The 21,414-nt window shown below is 38.4% G+C and overlaps 1 protein-coding gene across 6 annotated transcripts in view; it reads left to right on the plus strand.

Moving 5' to 3' along the window:
- Nucleotides 1-9,790: 9,790 nt before the first annotated feature.
- Nucleotides 9,791-21,414, plus strand: part of LOC131688960 (anoctamin-4) — a 59,661-nt gene continuing 48,037 nt past the window's right edge. Inside the window, exons 1-2 of one of the 6 annotated variants that reach the window (XM_058973624.1) lie at nt 9,791-10,115; nt 10,556-10,978. In XM_058973624.1, the coding sequence (XP_058829607.1) occupies nt 10,619-10,978 (360 nt within the window). In that variant the 5' untranslated portion in view covers nt 9,791-10,115; nt 10,556-10,618. Of the gene's footprint in view, nt 10,979-21,414 lie in introns of all 6 variants that reach the window. The other 5 variants (XM_058973621.1, XM_058973622.1, XM_058973623.1 and 2 more) reach the window with 5 other exon arrangements.

Consider the following 21,414-nt stretch of genomic DNA (forward strand, 5'->3'; position numbering starts at 1 on the left):
CAATGAATATGAGAGTTATAATCGAGCTGAATGTACATATTTAAGATTCATGTTATTCGTTCACCACGTCTTAACAGAAGTAGCAGCAAGTATATGTCCCATAGTAGGGTAAACAGGTCCAATACGCCCCCCTTAAGCAAATATAACTATATTTCACCATTCGACACTATGATCTCCGCACCAACTACTCTAATTTATTGTTATATAGCTAGAAATTAGTACCCGTTTCATTTTTGCCTTTCTCCTATCGAAAGGTTATGCAATCACTCTGAACATCGTCAGCCTAATCCCGGCCATTTTTTTGACTTACATAGGTTTTCTGTATTTTAACAGGGTCGTAGTTAGGAGGATTCGGTGAGGGGCACCCCCCCCCCCCCCACATCACTCACCACCCTTCCCTAAATCGCTCTTCCATCATAAATCCCCTCCAGGCGAATAAAATTTTCTAATTCCTCTAGAATAAACTTTCCTAGTGGGTCTGAAAACCTGTGAAAAATTTGGCTTGAAATGATTTTGAGTTGAGAGACTAATTTAAAATTTCTTTCAGCGTCGACACATAGCAACTCAAGTTCGTGGCTGTCGATTCATTGTACGTACGTGTAAATCGCATTGAATGTCTAATAGACAGTTCCACCATTATATTAAACATAACCAGCCATGGAATCGTAGTTTGGATAAATGAGCAAGGCACAATTGCACCACTAGGTGGATTAAAACGGGTTTTTAATAAAAGTCGTTGATGCTATCACACAATCAGCATTTAACGTTATAGCTATGCGTTTGAAATATCTTTTCGACGGCAGTCTATATCAGTCACTAATGCATTCAACTGAAAAAAATGAGTGATAGTTCAGTTTATTCGTTTATCAATTTCACGCGTTTTGATACAACTAAACTGAAATTGTCCAGTTCTGTAGACGTCCAAGCATTTCCACATCGAGGAGCGCAATGGTGGACATAAAAGCTCATGATAAAATTGTTTGTAACAGGAAATTTAGTAGATTTATAAAGCTTAGACTAATAGGGAAGCTGTGCCCAAGAGTCAAGACGGACACATTAAGGTTAAATAGCAAATTCGACTCATCGATTGATGGGTTGCTCGAAAAATGCACGCAAACCGTAATTTGAGATCAAATTCCATCAATATAGTAACTGATACTAATAAAATTTCAAACAGGAAGAAGTTTAAAATACTTGTTAAAATGAGACACAAAATCGTCATTTCAAAAGTGGTATTGGTAAGATGGACACCTGGCATGGGTAAGTTGGACATGCGGTGTTGGTTAAGATAAACATGGGACAAGGGGATAGTGAGACGCTTCTCGACGAATACATTTTGTTTTCTGTCGGTACATCATAATCTAGCGATAATAAAAAATAGCCCAAGGATAAGCCGATCAACTCTGATGAAAAATCCGTACACCTTACCGCAACGAAGCATAATCGTTGACCACGCTCGGGCAAACCGTTCTCACACCGTACGGATTTATTCGTCAGAATTGGTCAGTAGAGTGGGACATGGTTACGTAAAAAAATAAAATTTGGCTCCGAGTAACTTTTTGGGTTCCATTTAGCTCCCAGAACAACTCTGCAAATTTTTAGCTCGATCGGTGAAACTATATTTTTGCGCCCACTGTTTAAAGTTTACGTGGGATTTCGTATGGGGAAATCGTCTTTTGCAAATTAATTCTTCCAATAGTCGCCCGTTACCTCCTAAAAATAAGTATATGGCTGATTTTTATAGGAAACTAGCTAATACCCATCGCGCGTTGCTGCGATATTCAACGAAATAGAAGGAAAACACAATTTGTTCCAAAGCGCCAGCAGGCAAGCAGATAATCCCCAACCAATATCACACAAATACGCCCCATAACAACTACCTACTGAGTATAAATTTTTACGGAAATCGGTTAAGCCGTTTGGGAGTCTATAAATCATATACATACAAACTTTGACTTTTATATATATAGATTTTTCAAGGAAAAGTCTGGAAGACTGCAAAACGATCTGATACTTGTGGAAAAAGTTATAAAGCAAAAACCGATTGATGCCCTGAAGATTGATGAAAATTTCACTTTTCATAGCATCACTGCTTTTGATGTTCATATACAAAATTTTTAACTTTCTTCGAAACGTTGATGGCAAGTCCAATCCTGCTGGCTTCAGCCTTCAGTTTGATGTACGTTTCCGACATCCCCTCAATGTTCCGTGCCATTATGTCAATGTCGTCGGCGAAGCCAAGAAGCTGGACGGACTTCCTGAAGATCGTGCCACTCGTGTTTATCCCCGCTCTCCTTAACCTTCTAACGCAACTTTGAACAGCAGGCACGAATTAGACATGTGCGCCGCCGCCGCCGCCGGTAAATTTCAACAAGCGCTGACGCCGAAAGGTAGACCGGCGGCGCGCCGGCGACACTTTTTTCTCACGCCGACAATTCGCGAACTCGAAAATCATTGGCTCATAATTTTATCCACAAATCTATGAACATTTTCTATGGTCCGAATATACGACATTAACTGATTCATGATTTATCACATGTTGATCTTTATTTGGTATTAGTGGTTGTGAATTAGATCACAAAATTAACAAAGTCTTGATATTTTCTCGAAAATCATTACACGACACTCGGGATATAATTCATGGATCCATTCTTGCTTCGTCAACTGGTTATGATTGCGAGCATATAAGTTACAATTGACCATTCGTAGAATGGTCCACAAATTCAAAAAAACACTTCCACTTTCAAGATATAGTTGATACCTAATATGTTCGAAACGATTCACAAGTCGAGTTCGTGAAACTGTTCATGATGTAGTTCATAAAGTAATAAATCTTTCACATAATCTTAATATACTTACGTAAACAATTACAAGGAACTCAGACTATTATTCATGGATTATTCACTCTACTCTTTGGTTTTGAAATTTCTATGTGAGCTATTGTGTACAACTGCTAGCAACCAGTCTCACAGGTGCGAGCATTTGATACAAGGAAATTACTAGGACCTGTAACCCTGTTATTCTTTTGTTAAGACTCAGTGTAATTTTCGAAATTAAATGAAACTGCGCTGAGCACCAAAAATACATTACCTAGCCACAATTCATGTCCGTGAAATAATTAAGAAAACTATAAGACAAGTGACTCTGTCTAAAAAATCTGAAGCTCAAGACTAAAATATCACGATAACACGACGAGAAGTTACGAAAACCGTTGCACATCCTAGGGACAGATCACTCTAGAAATGTATAACAAATTTGCATCAAATTAGAAAAAATGCATTTAATTTCCATTTTTGCATCAACTTTGCACTCCCTCGCAGAAAAGTTTGTTTAACAAACGTCTTACGCTGATTCACTTTGTTAGACATTTTATTGAATGTAGGGCTAATTTTTTGTGCGGTTTTGACGATTTACACGCAACGCAAAATATATTGCACGCAACGCAAAATACATTATGAATTTCTATTTTGATGGAAAGAAATGCATTTAATTTAGCTGATTTTTAAAAATGCATCACAAGTGATCTGCTCCTAGTGCACATTGTTCAATTCTTGACTTTTGTATTTTAGTCAATAAAGTTAATATAAATCAATGTATCACCAAGTTATGAACTAGAATCATAAAATATTAAATATATTCAGATACAACCACCTACTAAACATTTGAGTATGATGGAATCTTTTTTTTGCGTGAACTAGTTTTGTAAAAACACAAAAAATATTTTTAATACGAGGTTTATTTATCATTGATTGAATCGTGACTTATTTTGAAAAATTTTTCTTGAAGAATAGTTGGGCAGAGTGATCTTGACTTTTCGCGACGTTGGCGCACTGATGTGGCGATGCAGAGGGTAAGGGTAATTATTCATCGTGTGATCTAGCCCCACTCAGGAAAGATTTTCAGTGTCAGTTGCATCAGCCCGGTATCACAGACAAATAGGACGTAACCAAAGCAAACAAAATAGGCTAGAAATGTTAAACTCATTCTCGTCGAAGTGCCCAAGGCGGGAGTTGTTCACAACCATTTCTTAAGTTACAACACGATGCCGATCTGTGAGTAAGCGCATAATAGGATGTTAGTAAATTAATTGATTCGGTGTATCGAATCTAACTAGATGTATGCAATGGATTAGAATTTGTTGATCCCCGAAACTGCTGGAGAAATTGGCGGTGTGCAGGTGCAACGAAAACTAGAGATACGCTCAGACCATTTTCAATCAGACTTGTTTAGTGATCAGTTTCAACCCAACAGGAGCTAAAACATCAAGTCGTGGAATTATTATGAATGATAGTAACTGTATATTTAGGTTTCGTCAGAGTGTAGATCTGTATGATTTCAGCACATCGAGCATACTTTGCATTCAACATAGAAGAAAATCTTACGTCGAAAGAAAATGTAGTGCCATGGAACGTATATGCTTTATCATCGCGGCGATTTTGTACTTAAAAGAAGTAAAAGTAAACGCCAGCCTGGAAAATGAAGTAATCCCAGTAAAGTTCAGCCGGAATTGAACTGGAAATCTGGATGGTTCCAGTTCGTACACGAGATCCAGTGGCACAACCGATTCTAACTAGAATCGGTTGTGTCACTGGAGCAGGAATACGAACTGGAACCAGCCAGATTTCCGGCCCATTTCCGGCTGAGCTTAACTGGGATGTGTCTACCTTGAAAGGTGTCCTTACACGATCATTAAAAGTGACATTTGTGCGCAGTAATGCCATTAATAACGTCTCGGGTGGCACCTGATATCTGCGGGATTCTAAAAGAGCGACGGTAAAGAAGACTAAATAGAAACAAAGGATAATGAAACGACAACAAGAATTAATTTCCTCAAACAAAACAAAAAGTTTTACCGTTGCTTAATTTCCCACTATCAGAACAATAAATAATTATTATGCGTCATTGAAATACAGTCGTTACTCTGCATTCTTCAAATTTGTCCATTGCAATCATTATTTTATGCGAAGTCGTAGTATGCGAATCGACAATTATTCTATTTCGTTCTTAACATTTTACAGCTGTAAAAATAGTTCTACCTTTCATTTATTATCTTGCATTTCGCAAGCAGGGTAGGCACTATTAGACCTTCAGTTTAAAAAAATATTTGATGTGGTAGCGAGAATTACATTTTGTGCATTGTGTTCAACAGATGTCGCTAGTACATTTTGGGCGATGATTTTTTTTAGAATTTTCTTCAAGCTGTAACGTCTGTTTGTATGTGCCTGATACAATAGAAACCGAAAATTTGGGAAAGGAATTGTACTGCCAAGAATTTTTTTAGTTACATAGGCGTCAATATTCGTCACGCCGACACACGCCGGCGCGCCACCGCCGACAGGATCCAACGGCGTGACGCCGCCGCCGCCGGCCAAATATGTCGCTTACGCCGCCGCCGGTTAAAAATGCATCGGCGCACACCTCTAGTAGTTGATTTTCTATCAAGTGTGGTGTGGAATATTTGCAAATCATACTTGTGCTTGACACTATTGGGTGTATTAACCAGTAATATGTCAACGCCAAAGCAGGTTTATTTTGAGCTGAAACTTTATCAAGACACATAAATGCTAAAAGTCAAAACTCACAAGAAAATTATCTTTGGCCTGATTTTCACAGCTTTGGACCAGTTAGAATTATCAGAGAAAATTTTTTCAAGGCCTCGGGGTATAGCTGATTAAGATCCCTTATATGTAAATTTTCTTTAAATTGATTTTATTTGCATCTAAAAACATTAAAGCCCATTATGAAAACCATGTTTTTTCAAAACTCAAAATGCACTAATACTTGAAAAAAGCAAAACACTGTTTTTTAGATAATTTGATTATACACAGACTGAAATAAAATAAGAATAAAAAAATCTCTTTTTACAATGGTATTAACGCACTCACTACTAAAAATGAACAATCGAGTACTTTATTCAATAAAATGACTAAAATACCTTAAATTTCAACATTCAATCACCATAATAGTCTACACCAGAGTTTTAAATTTTCGCACTCGTGATCCAGTGGCGGCGCTAAGGGGGGGGGGGCGAAGGGGGCAACCGCCCCGAGCGGCAAAATCAGGGGGCGGCATTTCCTACTCAATAAATTTCTATAGTATATGTTTAGTAATTATTCAAGTTTCATTAATCACGATAAAAATCAAGAGCAGGTGAAACGATTGAATTTATATCATTTTGGCGACCATTGACGATTGAAAAGATTGAGGATCGGGATGATGGATGCGATAGAACAAAACTATATACATATTGCAAGATAGTAGTGGGAGCATGCAGACTAATTTGTTGGAATTAAACCAGGGAGCTTTATCATATACAGGATGCTTGGTCCATGGTTAAGAATCTCTCTATGGGTGATAGAGGATAATATTTGGAGAAAAAATCATTCTAGCTTGAGCTTGAGCTTGTGCGACCACCCCTGGCTGCTAATCCGTTATCGATCTAGACTAGCTGAAGTTGCACAGAGAATAAGTAGATAATTATGCTTGGGAGTAGCGAAACATCTTTCAATGTGCAACTCCTAGTAATCCTAAAGTTATTGATCAATACCGGCGCCGGCCAGGCCCGAACGTAGATCGCGGAAGGAAAGGGAAGGAATGGTTAGTCCGATACTTGCTTTTGCTTGAGGCCGTATATACTACTGCGCACTCCACGAGTATCACAGGAGGAGGATATTTTTGTTAGTAAGAGTAAAGAAGTTGGATCTACTCCTTCTTTACAGACGCCAGAGAGGTGACTTCACTATCTGGACTATATTTGGAAAAAAAATCATTCCACACGAATAATGAAATTTCAACTGTTACAGAGTTATTGAACTTTTCTGTAAACTATTTGTTTTTCTTTAACTGCCTCTAACTCAAAAAGTATACATTGTATTTGCAATCTTTCAATTCCGTTGGAGAAGTGTTTTCTTTCCTATTAAATTGCGGGTACGGTGCCAACATAGTAGATAAGACAAACGGTCTAATAAGTGTTCTATAGGAGTTTAACTTCGTGCGGTAGCGAACGTTGTTCGACCTAAGATTTTTTTGAGTAAGTAGACCCGGTGATTAGCGAGGGGTAAACAAATCTGCAATTTCTTTTTGTTCAGTGATATCTAGACGGAAAGTTATGCGAAAGCTTAAAAACGATAAGGTCGTTGGGATGGGCAGAATCCCGGGTGAACTTTCAAAAGTTAGGAGTGACTGGCTGTGCCAAGCAATCCACTGCGTGAGCGGGATGATCTGCGTGGAAGAAAAAATGCCTTCGGATTGGTTGAATGGCCTCATATGCACAATCTTCTAGAAGGGCTGTAAACTCGAACCTAATAACTTCCGAGGCATAACGATCCTCAATGCCGCCTACAAGGTAGTTTCTCGTGTTATGTTGGGCAGACGTTATCGTTTCAGTGCGTCATTGAAATACTTACTGAGAGTGCTCAGGAACAGGTTTCTGATTGTAAAATTATGGTTTTCATTCATTTGAAAATCATTTTTTTCTGACAGGCTAATGATGGTAAAAAAATTTCAGAAAGAAGTACATCATTGGGATCAATATTCGGAAAGGGTACGTTGAACGAAAAAGGTTGAAAACCACTGTTCTAAGAAAATAATTTCAGGTAAGTTTAATAGATTATCACCAAAATGCATTTGTGATGTGAAACGATTAGCCGGAAATATTTATACAGTGCAGCTTTCAAACTCAATTTTTCAATAATCATGCAGACAAAAAGGGGAAAACTTTTGCATGAAGCGAAAGTAAGAAATATACGATTTTAAAATTTAATGATATATAAACAAAAAAAGCCATCACCTTTTCAATGAATATTAATAACAAAATATTGACAATAAAATGTGAAGCTGTTTATTTTTATGCAGACATTTTCTAATACTTTTATCATATTTGTTTCATATGAATAGGTGGGAAATAATCGAACTCTTAAAAATTCATTATTAAATGGGCGGCAAATTTTATTTTTGGCCCCGAGCGGCAAAACACCTCGCGCCGCCACTGTCGTGATCAGAAATAGGCGCTATTCCACCTACTTCGACCAGCAAAGGTAAAACAAGCATGTGATGATACGTGATTTACTGTCTAGCTTTTCACGACAAGCTGGCATCCTACCTTTTCGCAGTATAATATAAGATGATATTTTCGCGACCAAAACTAGTTTGTAGAACTATAAAATCTTTCGTATATAAAACACATAAATGAGTATCAGTATCTATTCTTAAAATCAAAATACTGTGGAAATGTTAGAAAGAAATGTAGAAACTGTGATACAATAAAATAATTGTTTTCCCTGCACTTAATTTATCACCTGATTCGGAGCTACGAAATTGTCGCGTTTGCATACTGCATTGTCAGCAACTTTTCGCTATTTCTTAAACAACGAAAAGTTAGGTCCCTGCCTACTAAGGATAAAAAGGGTGTGCGATAAACTGCTTGTTGTTGAAATGAGTGCATATCTTATGGCGTTTTCGTTTTTTCTTGGTGCTACACCGGTATAGTGCAAAGAAAGAGATAGACTGATTACACCCAAGTTTGAATGAGTGTAGCACCGACTACACCGGTGTAGTGCACTGTCAAAAACGAATATGCCATTAATTTCTGGAGTCTACACTATGCCGTCCGAAAAAGAAAGTTTTTCGGTTTTTTTTTGTTTCAGGTAAAAAATACGAGCTACTGCGCGAGATTGTTTATAAATCAGCCATTTTTATTTATTTTGACATTCAAAATACTTTTTTATTGAATAAATGTATGTATAAAAATACGCAAAAGAGTATTTTTTTAACGTATAGCAATTGATGAGAAGACCCCCTCAACGGTTTTGCGTTTAAATGTTTACTAATACATTCTATGCATAATTACTCGAAGATGAAAGTCTGTCCCCTGCGTTCTAATATTATGACATAATTCATGTCATAATTATTTGGTTTGAAGTAAAACATACCATTCTCCTATGTTATATTTTCAGATGCAATAATTACACTCTGTTATGACGTACTTTAACAAAACTAGAACACGATAGCCCAACAAAACACGACACTATTCATGCGTAGGTACGTAATAGAATCTCAGCTAAACAGTATCGTGAAGCTCCAGGCCAATCGGTAGAAAGCATGCATTTTTCATGTAGGTAAATGTTCATCCATCTAGCTCTAATGAGGGTTAGTATTGTTATTTTTCTATGATTTGAAAGAAGAAAAAAAAATACAACATGGACATAATTCAAATTAAATCTTCACCAAGAAAGTTTTCCAGAAATATCATCAGAGTTATTTATTTATTTTTCTATTTATTTTGAGAGCAGAGAACAGCCCGCTGGAGTTGTGTTTCATTCATTCAAACTTTTTCTCCAGCAGGCATATAACCTCCTCATCTTTTGCAGATTACAAACATCCAAATGATATATCTCAGCGCTTATTTCTAAAATTAATAGTAACATTATGCAATTGCTAAATTATAACTAACGCTGACATTAAAGCTAACTGGACAAAGAATTAATGAACAATCGCTTGGTAACGCCACGGGAGAAGTTAAAGTCAAAAACATCAGAACAACAATTAAATAGACGACACATACAGGCGAGTGGCTCATTATAGCCGTAATTGATATTTACTAAGCTTAACTTCAATCCTTTCAAATTGATTAAATATTGTTATTGGCATGTGTTTCACGGCCGATATAAAACGTATCCCATGTTTGCTTTTTATGACCGGAAAGTCACCTCACCTCATGAACAAATGGTTAGAAAATACGAGCCGGATTCGATATGATATAGCTTCAATCGTTATTCACTATCGGGCAGCGTAGAAAAACGGACGTGGTCATGTGCTAGTTATTTGACAATCAGTCAGTTAGAAAATATGTAGTACCACTCATATCAATAACATGAGTGTGTAATTAGATATTTCCAGAAGACTGAAAACAAGTGCTATCAAATGTTTACAAATATTTCTGATCCAAGTTGTTAACATTCACTTGAATGCCACTTTCCAGCTTCTAGTTCTCAAAAGTTCAACCAAAATTCTCACATAGCGCAGGATTGTTTAGGAGTGTACTTATTACCTGTTCGATAAACCGGAAAACATCATGTAAAAGTAAGGAAGTATCAAATTCAAATTGCAATCGAAATGTAAGATATTACTTATTCAGTACCAAACTAAATCGATATCATGTCATACATGCACATGTGGATCGGTAGGTGAGTGTAGGTGATGGCCTAGACAAAGTCCTTTACTGATGCCCACCACCATATGACATTTAACATCACATTAGACGAGTAAATGGATATTGTATTAAGGTTAATGATTGGGAGGAGTACAACATGAACGAGAAGCGATAGTTACTTCCTTGACCAGCAGCGTGAGAAAGTGGCTTCCTTCAGAAAGCAATTACAAAAATTGCAACTGTCCAACAGTACCAGTGTGGTGATGAAACATCTATGTTGCTTGCAGCAGACTGCAGTATTGTGTTCTAGTTCGTATGCAATAGATTGTGTAAATCGTGAATATATCGATCGATATCTATGAATTTTTGATACTCCTACAGTGCCTTTATACCTTGTATAACTAGTCCACAAAGCTACAGATTCTAGAAAATGAAGTAATTGTCAGCCTAATATTTAATACACCGAGGATGAGTGTTGCAAATCAAGTTGCAATAGTCGACAGTAGTGATAGCACCCATGTACAAATTACTCCCATCCGCGACCGCAAAAACGTGAAGTTGGTTAGCAAATCTGCATCATCTGAGGCCCCGCCGATGAATGAGTTGAAACTTGAAAGGAATGGTAGTTTACCGGACGCTACGTTACCCGAAAGCTCTCTCAAAGTGATAATACCTAACTTCATCGAACACGAACAACGCGCTAGTTCACCGTTTAGTAAATTGAATAACACTGCTGTAAGAACGATACAATCGAGTCCGTTGAACACAACTAGGCGTTACAGTCAGGATTCAAACGTCCCAGCAAGATCAAATCGTTGCAATGGCGAGGTAGGTAAAATGCCATCGAGTTACAGTTGCAAAGTACATTTTAAAATTAGATAAGCTTGGGGTTAGTTGGCTGTTGGGGGTACGTTGGTGTAGTCTCCTTTTCTCAGTTTCTAGCAGACATAAGACCCTGTCTCTCGTTATGCACTTCGAATTATGCAAAATACACTCTCTCATGGGATCCTATAGGCCTGTTCAACTCTATGAGTATGGGTACTAGATGTTCCAGTGCAAATAGACCTTTTGCCGTCGATCGTTACCAAGCCTACTGATCTAGAAACATTTATTTATTTATTTCGTCAATCAATGTAGACTATTTTACAACTTTTCCTAATTACTAATGTGTATATATAAGGGAAAGTGGTCGGTTGCCGGCACTGGTCGGTTGATGACACCCCTATGTAACTTTTGACAGAAAGTAGTTATGATCATACTGACAAATTTTATTCGCATGTTATTTTTGTGCCGATAGCTGAAGCAAACAGTTTCGTATGAACTGTTCTACAACCAAAATATTTTTTGGACAAGTTAAAATCTACTCCATTTTTTTTTTTAACATTTGCTTGATGTTATAGAAAGAAGTAAATCGATCGAAAAAATATGCGCATTGAATATTTACGAAGGGAATTAATATTGTGATTCAACTCTGAATGGCTACGAAATGTTCCCCATAATTTCTTCTTGTTCAGATTTGAAAAAGGAAAAATTTTCGGAGGGGGTCCGAAATTTGAATTTTGAAATTTTCATTGTACAATTCGTAATATGTGAAAACCTCATTTAATTAAAAATCAGTTTTGCTGGTCAAATCTGGTTTGGAAAGATTTTGAGTTTAGAGCGAATTAAAATAAACTATTTTAAAATTTTTCAACAGGTTAAAAAATTTCGGAGGGGGTCCGGACCGCCAGGACCCTCCCCCTGGGTCTGCCACTGATCCAGATTGAAGTTTTTCAGATTTGTCTATAGTAAAAAATCTGTCATATTTATGATGGCGGATCTTTTACTATAGCTTCGACATGTTGGATTTTTGAATGGTGACGAATATCAATTTTGGATATGGAAACATCCTACTATTACAATCCTTGCGAATGAGAAATATCCACACTGTGCGGTTTCATATGACAACGTGCCAAGGAAAAGTCACCATTTTGAATTTTGAAGTGTCCGCCATCTTTGTTTTTAGCGTGCAAATCGTACAGGGGGCCTTCAGCATAAGAATCACAGAAAGTTCTCGCCCGAAAGAGTAGGCAAGGATGAACCTTCAATATAATTCTCTCGCAGGAAAATCCGTATAGACACATTCCAGCGTTAGGGGACAACTTTTGCCCGCATCATGCAACTATTAACAGCTCGTCGTTTGAAAAATCCTACGATGTACGCTCAAAAAACTTAATTGAATACTTTAAAAGTCCTAACACAACGTTAATCCCAAGCAGCACTTGTAACAAGCAACGACAGCGATTTGTTGCGTAAGCAAAGGCTTTTACACGTGCGCTTTTTGGGTTGCTAAACCAGCTCAATAATCGTTACCATATACCAATACGCATATATTTATGTAACGAATTATGTTGCTGAAACTGCTAGTCAACAACTGTTGTTGCTCGGGATGTTATGCGTTTGATGCTTTTCAGGTTGTCCTTTCATTCTGAGAGGTGAAAATGTCGCGTTAGGGGACAAAAGAGCAAAAAATAAATTTTCAACCTACAATTGTGTTTATCAAAAAACCTACTCTGTCTACCTTTAGAGCATTTATTTGTTCTAGAAATTTGATCATCGATAGTCACAAAACAATACTGTATACTTAGATTTTCGAGTCCTTAGGAAATTTTTTTCACGACCGTTGCAAACGCTGCGTTAGGGGACAACACCAAAATGAACACAAACGGCCGCATATGAAGTTTTGTCCCCTAACGCAACTGAAGTATTTGTTGAAGCTCAAACAAAGCGATGTATATTACCTCTAAACATGTAAATAACTCAAAATACAGATTTGAAATGCCAAACCAGATGTATTTCTAGTTTCACCTTCATATTTGACAAGTGATATTTAGAAATCAAATTAATATGGATTGGGAACAGGACACACCGCATACCACAGTGTGGCCCGGTATAGAAGACATTGTAGGTCACAATCGCCTCTTTCTAATGGATCGAAAAAGGTGGTTTCAAGTAGTTTTGGTAAGTTTAATGCATTATTGACATCGGAAATTATATGAAATAAAATTTTTGTTAGGGTGACTCAATTTTTTTTTACTTTGTTGACCAAATAAGTTTTTTTCAAGTAATTTTGGTGCATTGACTTTGTTTTTTGACATTATAAAATCTTGAAAATAAAATTGACTGTTGATTAGGAAAGATAAAAAACGTCATATTTTCTTGTTGCGTTACAAATACACAAATGTGACTCTGAAGCAACTCGACAAAGGTAAGACTGTCAAACGATTATACTCAGTCGAGCAGATATGATATTTACATATTGTATATAATGTTGTCGCGAAATACTAGTAATACGGTTGAAATAAACATTTCGAAAGAGAATATCACCCTTTCAGTTCAACCTCTGGCATTTGTACAACTGTTTATACTCATAGATCTGCAAGACGACACTTATTAGTGATGATTGCGGAAATTAATCAAAGTGTATGATACAGCTTTTTGAAAATTTAGATATATTAGAATACCAAAAAAATATTTAAAAATTTTACACAATTGCGGTCTTATGGGTTAGATGGCTGGCTTGTCATTGAAATATTTAAATGAATCAAAACTGGAGAATTTCGTGAAATTGTATCTTTTATTAGCGAATTCCAAGAAATGCGTATCCTCAAGATAACATTTTGAATTTATCGTGCTATAAAAACATTAAAAAGCTGCGTTAGACTACGATGTTTGGTTCATGTTTTTTTAATCCCTTTATGAGCAGCTAGGGCTGAGGGTGGTGGCTAGCGGGTTTCATACATCCTTGACCTGACGGACGAAACTATGGTGCTTTGAACACAGGCAACGCAAATCCAAGGCTTGAAATGATGAGTTCTGCGTTTGAGATGTGCTTCACCCGGTTGCCAGACGAATACCTGTAATTATTACGTGTGATTTTGTATGTATATGTCTAATTGTGAGTCCTACTGTGTTGGTTTGTGCATGGAATGTATAAGTTTTAGCATTCGAGTCCAGGGGTGCATACTTGTCTGAGTTGGCGTGGATGTTAATTGAGTAAGAGTGCGTGGATGTTTTTTCGAGAGTTGTTCTACTGGAGCTGTAGAGCTAGGGTGTCGGAAGAGCTACCCGTCAGAATCACTCGCTACTATTGCAGACGAGATCAATTGCAGCGGGTCGAGTGTCTAAATGATATGTGTTGTACGGTACAGACATGTGCAAACACAGGGACCACGATCGCGTGCATCATCACGTGGGACTCGAGCGTTTGTCCGTTAACGTGTTCGATCGCGTGGGCGTTTGTATGTCCCGTGTGCTAGCGTATATGTAACTGCGCATGTATAAATTCGATTTTATAACCGTGTTTCCATTCGCATATTCGCGTGTGTTCTTAGATGATCGCGCGCGGACCGTGAATTTGATACTTAATTTTCGCAGTATGGCTCAGATGCTAAAAGAGAGTGCGTTCTTCCATATCACTTTCGCGTATTCGAGATTTTGAATGTATTGGTGGACGATCGCATTTGCATGTTCACCCCTGTCAATTCATGACGAGGGACTCAGACATTTGTAGGGCAGCGTATTCGATCGCGTGGGCCTATGTATGTCGCGTGTGATGGCGTGTATGCAGCTTCGCGGGTCTATACCCGGTTTCGGTTCTGTAGTCGTGCAGCCATGGAGCAGACTTCCGGACGTGAACGGCCCATGACCGCGCGAACACGGGCGCCTGTGTTTGTAAATTTGTGAATACTATCACGATCATTTTATCAACGAGGTACTATCGTTGTGTGGCTAGTTTTGAAAGGAAACACCGTTTTGATAGTCCTGCTATACAGCGGCTTCAAAGCTGTAATAGTTTTATTAATAAATTCATAAATTCAAATCAACCGTTTCATTTAATAAATTACATTTCAGTGTTCTTTCGGTTCCCTGTACTAGTTCCGCTAACATTTAATTTCGAGGACTACGGCATTTTTCTATGCCGTCTCTGTTTCATCCTATAACAATTCTAGCACTCAATAGCAAACTTTCCCGTATTGACAGATGCGCGAGGGAATGATCATTAGTTTCACTGCCATATAATTGCGTATAAAGGGCGTCGCAACATACCCCCACCCGTGAACTAATCCATCTCCCGAGTAGCACAGAGATGCATATTTTACATAAAACAACTTGTTAACTCAGATCCAGGGTCCCAAATTCTTATTGGGTAAGATTTCTCATTATCGGTGAGCAGAATACTTTGCTCCCACCGTGCAATATAAGTTATTTCGTCTGCGATTACAAAGCACAACAACTGAAAAACAGTAATATTGATCAAACTGTTTTGCACTATCTCTAAAACGCAGGGACGGGTTTCCATGCCGTACAGAGATGAACAATGTTTGAAGTATTTCGTTTGCCTGTTCCTTATTGTTACACGGTTTCGCCTTCTCTCGGGTGATCGTCTCATCCGCAATATTTTTTGATCCATCTCGATATAAAGTTTTGGGTTCGTTAGGTGGGTTTCGCACGTCTTTGCACTGCATAGCAACTGATTCACGGTCATATTTTTGCCAAATATCAGCAAGCTTGCGTTCGTAATCCTCCTGGATCGTGGCTGATATGAGGTTGTACTTTTGCTCCATCTCAACTATTTGACGATCGTACTCTCGTTCTCTCACACGGCGTTCTTGTTCCCATTGTTCATTTTGCAGCAACTGTTCATTTTCTAGCATTTGTAACCGCTGCTCCAAAATTTGCAATCGTTCGCTTGATCCTATAATTGATGAATCCCATAATGATTGGCTGCATCTGATATCCACCGTCGTCGGCCACAGCCCGTTTGATTGGGATTTCAACATAGTTAAGTTGAAATCTTTGAAGTTTGTTGCGGCTAGTTTTGAAAGGAAACACCGTTTTGATAGTCCTGCTATACAGCGGCTTCAAAGCTGTAATAGTTTTATTAATAAATTCACAAATTCAAATCAACCGTTTCATTTAATAAATTACATTTAGTGTTCTTTCGGCTCCCTGTACTAGTTCCGCTAACATTTAATTTCGAGGACTACGGCATTTTTCTATGCCGTCTCTGTTTCGTCCTATAACACTTCTAGCACTCAATAGCAAACTGGCCCGTATTGACAGATGCGCGAGGGAATGATCATTAGTTTCACTGCCATATAATTGCGTATAAAGGGCGTCGCAACAATCGTGCTTTGGAGATCGCGGGCGTAGGTGTGCATGAGTTATCGCGTAGGGCTGTCAAAGATTGTTTGGTATATTGTCATCTTCGGGAGCCCTGACATGGTACAGTCCAAAATTAGGAGAGTCCCAGGTCGGGGCTCGTCGCTAAGCCCAAGGTGCCTCCAGAGGGTACTTGGCCCCAAACCCACATTGTACATTAATTTCGACCATGGCATAAGTGGGTAATAAAGGTCGCCAAGTTAAGTACTAAATTTGATCACAATGTAGCTTAACCAAAAATAAAATAATCGTATCCCAAGTTTCTATGTGATATCATCACTGTAAAACTGCTTTGGTGGAAAAGCTCCCGAACCACGTCAAAGTACAGTATCATGCCGAAGGAACTACGATGTTTGGTTCATGTTGAAGAAAATCTATGCCGAAAAGACAAACCGTGGGTAGTTCCAAGTTGTCAATAATAATTATTCCGTCAATTTGAAAGAATGTTTAAGGAGCACGAGTGAGTGTTATTCCCTATGACCAAATTCTTCCGCGCGCCCTCATACTTATTTGGCATTCTAATGCGTTCCATTCTATATCTTTGAAATCATTTCGAACTCATGACAAAACATGATTTTTGCGTTATGGGACCAATTTTTGCCCTCCTTTTATCCAGCGATCCATTCACTCAATAAATCTGCGTCCAAAGATGAAATCTTCGTACAATAAATTGGAATTTAAGACTATTCCAAATAAATTTCATGACAAACCTGTCGGTGTGGTACGGAAAAATCTATTCAATTATTAAAACGAGTCATAAATGTATTACTGGTTTTCATTGACGACCGTCATAAAATTCTTTTAAAAAATTTCTATATATCTATGATTTGGGAGCCTTAAACCTATACCAACACATTTCAGAACAACTTTTACTTATATTAGCAGATTTATTTTCATGAGGTAAGCGATACAAGTGCCTGGAATGTGTCTATAACGTTACCTTCAAAATTAAAACTCGACTAAAAAAAGTCCTGTGTATAAATCGAATATATTTTTTGGGGTCTTTTTATACTGAAGGTTTTTTTAATCGACTCTTATATTGAAGAGTCAAATTTTCACGCTTGAAATTTATATCCTATTTTTACATTCTAATATATTTAAAACGAGTTTTACGAAGCACGTTCTGTTTTTATGATTTTTATTTTCGGTGTCTCATTTAGCCCGCAGCCAAATATTCTAGCTCGTTTTATATAATATAGATAAATTTTATGGAGCGAACAATAGTCATAGTTACTCTGACTAGTGACAATCAGAATAATACTGTCCAAGCCACTTTTATCCTACCGTAAAACGGGGGAACATTGATAATTTTTTCTAAAGTTTTTCGAATAACTTTCTTTAACTTAAGTAGATATAACAGTTTGCATTTTGCAAACAAGTACTGGTACTCATAGATTGTAAATGTTCAAATTGTTGGGTATTTTACTGAAAAAAAGAATTACTTTGTTGGAAATTTTAATTCGTTGTTTTCGAGGCAATTTTGATCAGCAAAATATATGTATCAAAATGAGAAGTAACACTCCAAAAGTTCATGGTGCGCAATTTTATGGTGCGATATAGTGACATCTCGAACGAGAACAAAATTTCCTAGAAGGATACAGCTGACTTTTTGTCGAACTTTTTCCGGAAAATAGTCGAAATTAAACAGTTAACAGCAAAATTCTTGTATTTTTTAATTTAACTATTGGACAAAAATATTTACGGTTTAAAAAAAAACTGATCAGTTCAGTTAAAGTTGATTAAAACCATTAATAATCCAGGGATCGTATGGAGTTATGTCATTTACAATTTAAATTTGTGATAATAAAAGGTACAAAATGACGAAATATTCGTTGCCGATATACCCTAAATATGTTTAGAATATGGTTTGTTTTTTTTCCGAAGATATTGTTAGAGGAAATCATCTTATGGTACCTTACTGAAATAAGTCTCATTTGATAATAAAATACGCCGGTGTTCAAAGATACCCCGTTTTGCGATACTTATTTCTCATTTTAGGGGAAGTTCCACTTTTAACGAAATTAGGTAGGTATTCACTCAAAATGCCTACATTCACAGCAAGAATCGCAATCGACTTGCCTTGGTAAATGTTGAACAGCTAACATATCACTTATTTAACAAAACAAATTGCGAATAAATGTGGGATCAGCGATTAAACAATGATTAAATGGACCAAAACTTATCTGAATTGTCAGATTTAAGCAAAACTTAATGACATAAATAAAATAATGTATGGAAAACAATACATAAACCCGATTTGGCACATCACTGCCCACCTCTCTCTCATCCCAATCACCTTCGCCTAGTAGATTACCAACATAGGCTGGCTGTGGTGGGGTTGTGGGTTATTCATCCACTTCACACACACCCGCATGATAAAAGAAGTTAGTCGAAAGACAACATTGAGCTAATGCTAATTAAGACAATTAAATACAATTTTATACGGACTCCCCGGACCCTCCTCCTGGATCCGCCGCTTGTTTCAAGTGTTTCAGCGTCGACACATAACATCTCATGTTCGTAGCTGTCGATCCATTGTATGTATGTGCAAATCGAATATCTATTATACAGTGCCATCATTATACTACAGATAGGAAAATATCAGATGAAATAATCATAACTCTCCGAGCTCTCGATCGAAGCAGTTCGTTTTCTGGTGCTGTGCATAAAGTGAACAAGAATATATATTGTCAGTGAAGGTCAACTATTGTTTGAGGCAGTCTTTGTTCGCCGGTGCCCAGGCTGGTGAAGTGAATACCAGAATTGCCGGACACGCCGCTATATAAGCTAAGTATTATTTTTCTTTCTTTCGTTTCCCTTTCCCCGATCGGTCTACTTTTCCCTTTCCCCTGAATACAAGTTTCATCTCTCGTTTACACCACGTGCTATCCTCGTGCCTAAATGGCCGAGGGCGAAGGAACATTGGATGGGAATGATATTCCCATGGATTTACCGGATAAACCCGATATTACTCCCTCCCCTGATTCCCCCAGTCCTCCCCGTATTAAAACATACCCAGCCAGTTCAAATGGACCCTGGGTGGTGTATTTCCGGCCCAACACGAAATCGCCCAATATTCTAGAAATATCACGGGAGCTGACTGCTAACTACCCGACCGTAGCTCAGATAACACGTGTTCGAGCCAATAAGATACGCGTTATAGTAAATGACCTCGATCAGGCAAACCAGATTGCTCGCAGCGAGCGTTTTACGAAACAATTCAGAGTGTATGTGCCTTGTAGGGCAGTGGAGATCGATGGAATAGTCGCCGAACCGGGTCTAAAGTGCGAAGACCTGTTGAAGTACGGGGTTGGCTGCTTTAAGGACCCTTCACTTCAAAAGGTGAAGATTCTGGAATGCAAGCAATTGTATTCCGCAAAAACAGAAAATGATAAGACAACTTATTCTCCGTCAGACTCGATTCGGGTGACTTTCTCCGGGTCTGCTCTTCCCAACTATGTCCTCCTGGATAGGGTTCGCTTACCCGTTCGCCTGTTTGTACCGCGGGTAATGAACTGCAGCAATTGCAAGCAACTGGGCCACACAGCCACTTATTGTGGCAATAAAAAACGGTGCGGCAAATGCGAGGGAGAGCATGAGAATGACGCTTGCGGTGGAGAAACTGAGAAGTGTATTTACTGCGGGGGCCCTCCGCATGCTCTTAAGTCATGCCCGGTGTACAAGCAGCGCGGGGATAAAATTAAACGCTCCCTTAAGGATCGCTCGAGGCACTCTTATGCAGAAATGCTAAAGAATGCTTCGCCATCTGTCCCTTCCGAAAATTCCTTTGCTCTTTTGGCTGGCGTTGAGCAAGAATCTGACGACCCACAAGAGGGAACATCATTGGTTAACCCAGGGGAATCCAGGAAGAGGAGAAATCTAGCCTCCCCTACATTGCTTCGTAAGGGTGCCAAGGTGTCGTCCACTCAGAGTGCGCCATCTACAACCAATAAATCCAACGGAAGTGATGCACAAAAGCCGAAGCAATTTGCTCCAGGACTTGGAAATATTAATTCTAACAAGGAGTACCCACCACTTCCAGGGACACCAAAAACCCCAAGTGTCCCCGTTTTTCAAACAGATACTCAGTCCAGTAACGGACTAATGAAATTTTCTGACATAGTGGACTTAATTTTCACAGCTTTCAATATTACTGATCCTCTTAAAAGCCTTCTGATACGTTTTCTCCCTATAGTGCAAACATTTTTGAAGCAGTTGACTACTAAATGGCCCCTCCTTGCAGCGATCGTATCCTTCGATGGCTAAGTCATCGAACGAGGTCACCGATTCGATCACTGTTCTACAGTGGAATTGCAGAAGTATCCTCCCGAAAATCGATTCCTTCAAATTCTTACTAAACAGTTTAAAATGTGATGCTTTCGCATTATGTGAAACCTGGTTAACTTCTGATATAAATCTCAACTTCCACGACTTTAATATAATCCGTCTGGATCGAGAAAACCCTTATGGAGGAGTACTTTTGGGGATCAAAAAGTGCTATTCTTTCAAGCGAATTAACCTCCCTTCAACACCAGGCATTGAAATTGTCCCTTGTCAAGTTTTAATCAAAGGTAAAGACCTTTGCATTGCTTCTATCTACATTCCTCCTAGAGCCTCGGTAGGGCACCGAACGCTTTGTAATATCACGGAATCCTTACCGGCACCGCGGCTAGTTCTGGGAGACTTTAACTCGCACGGTACGGTATGGGGTTGTCTTCATGATGATAATAGATCAACATTAATCCAAGATCTTTGCGACAATTTCAACATGACCATCTTAAACACGGGAGAAATGACGCGGATTCCTACACCACCAGCACGCGCAAGCGCGTTGGATTTATCGCTTTGCTCGACATCGCTACAGTTAGATTGCATGTGGAAGGTGATCCCTGATCCCCACGGTAGCGATCATTTGCCTATCGTGATTTCAATTGCTAACGGTTCAAGACCATCGGAAACAATCAATGTCTCGTATGACCTCACACGGAACATTGATTGGAAGAGTTACGCGACCGCGATATCCGTTAAAATCGAATCCACTCAAGAACTTCCTCCGGAGG

Source organism: Topomyia yanbarensis, chromosome 3, assembly GCF_030247195.1.
Source record: "Topomyia yanbarensis strain Yona2022 chromosome 3, ASM3024719v1, whole genome shotgun sequence".
NCBI lineage: Eukaryota > Metazoa > Arthropoda > Insecta > Diptera > Culicidae > Topomyia > Topomyia yanbarensis.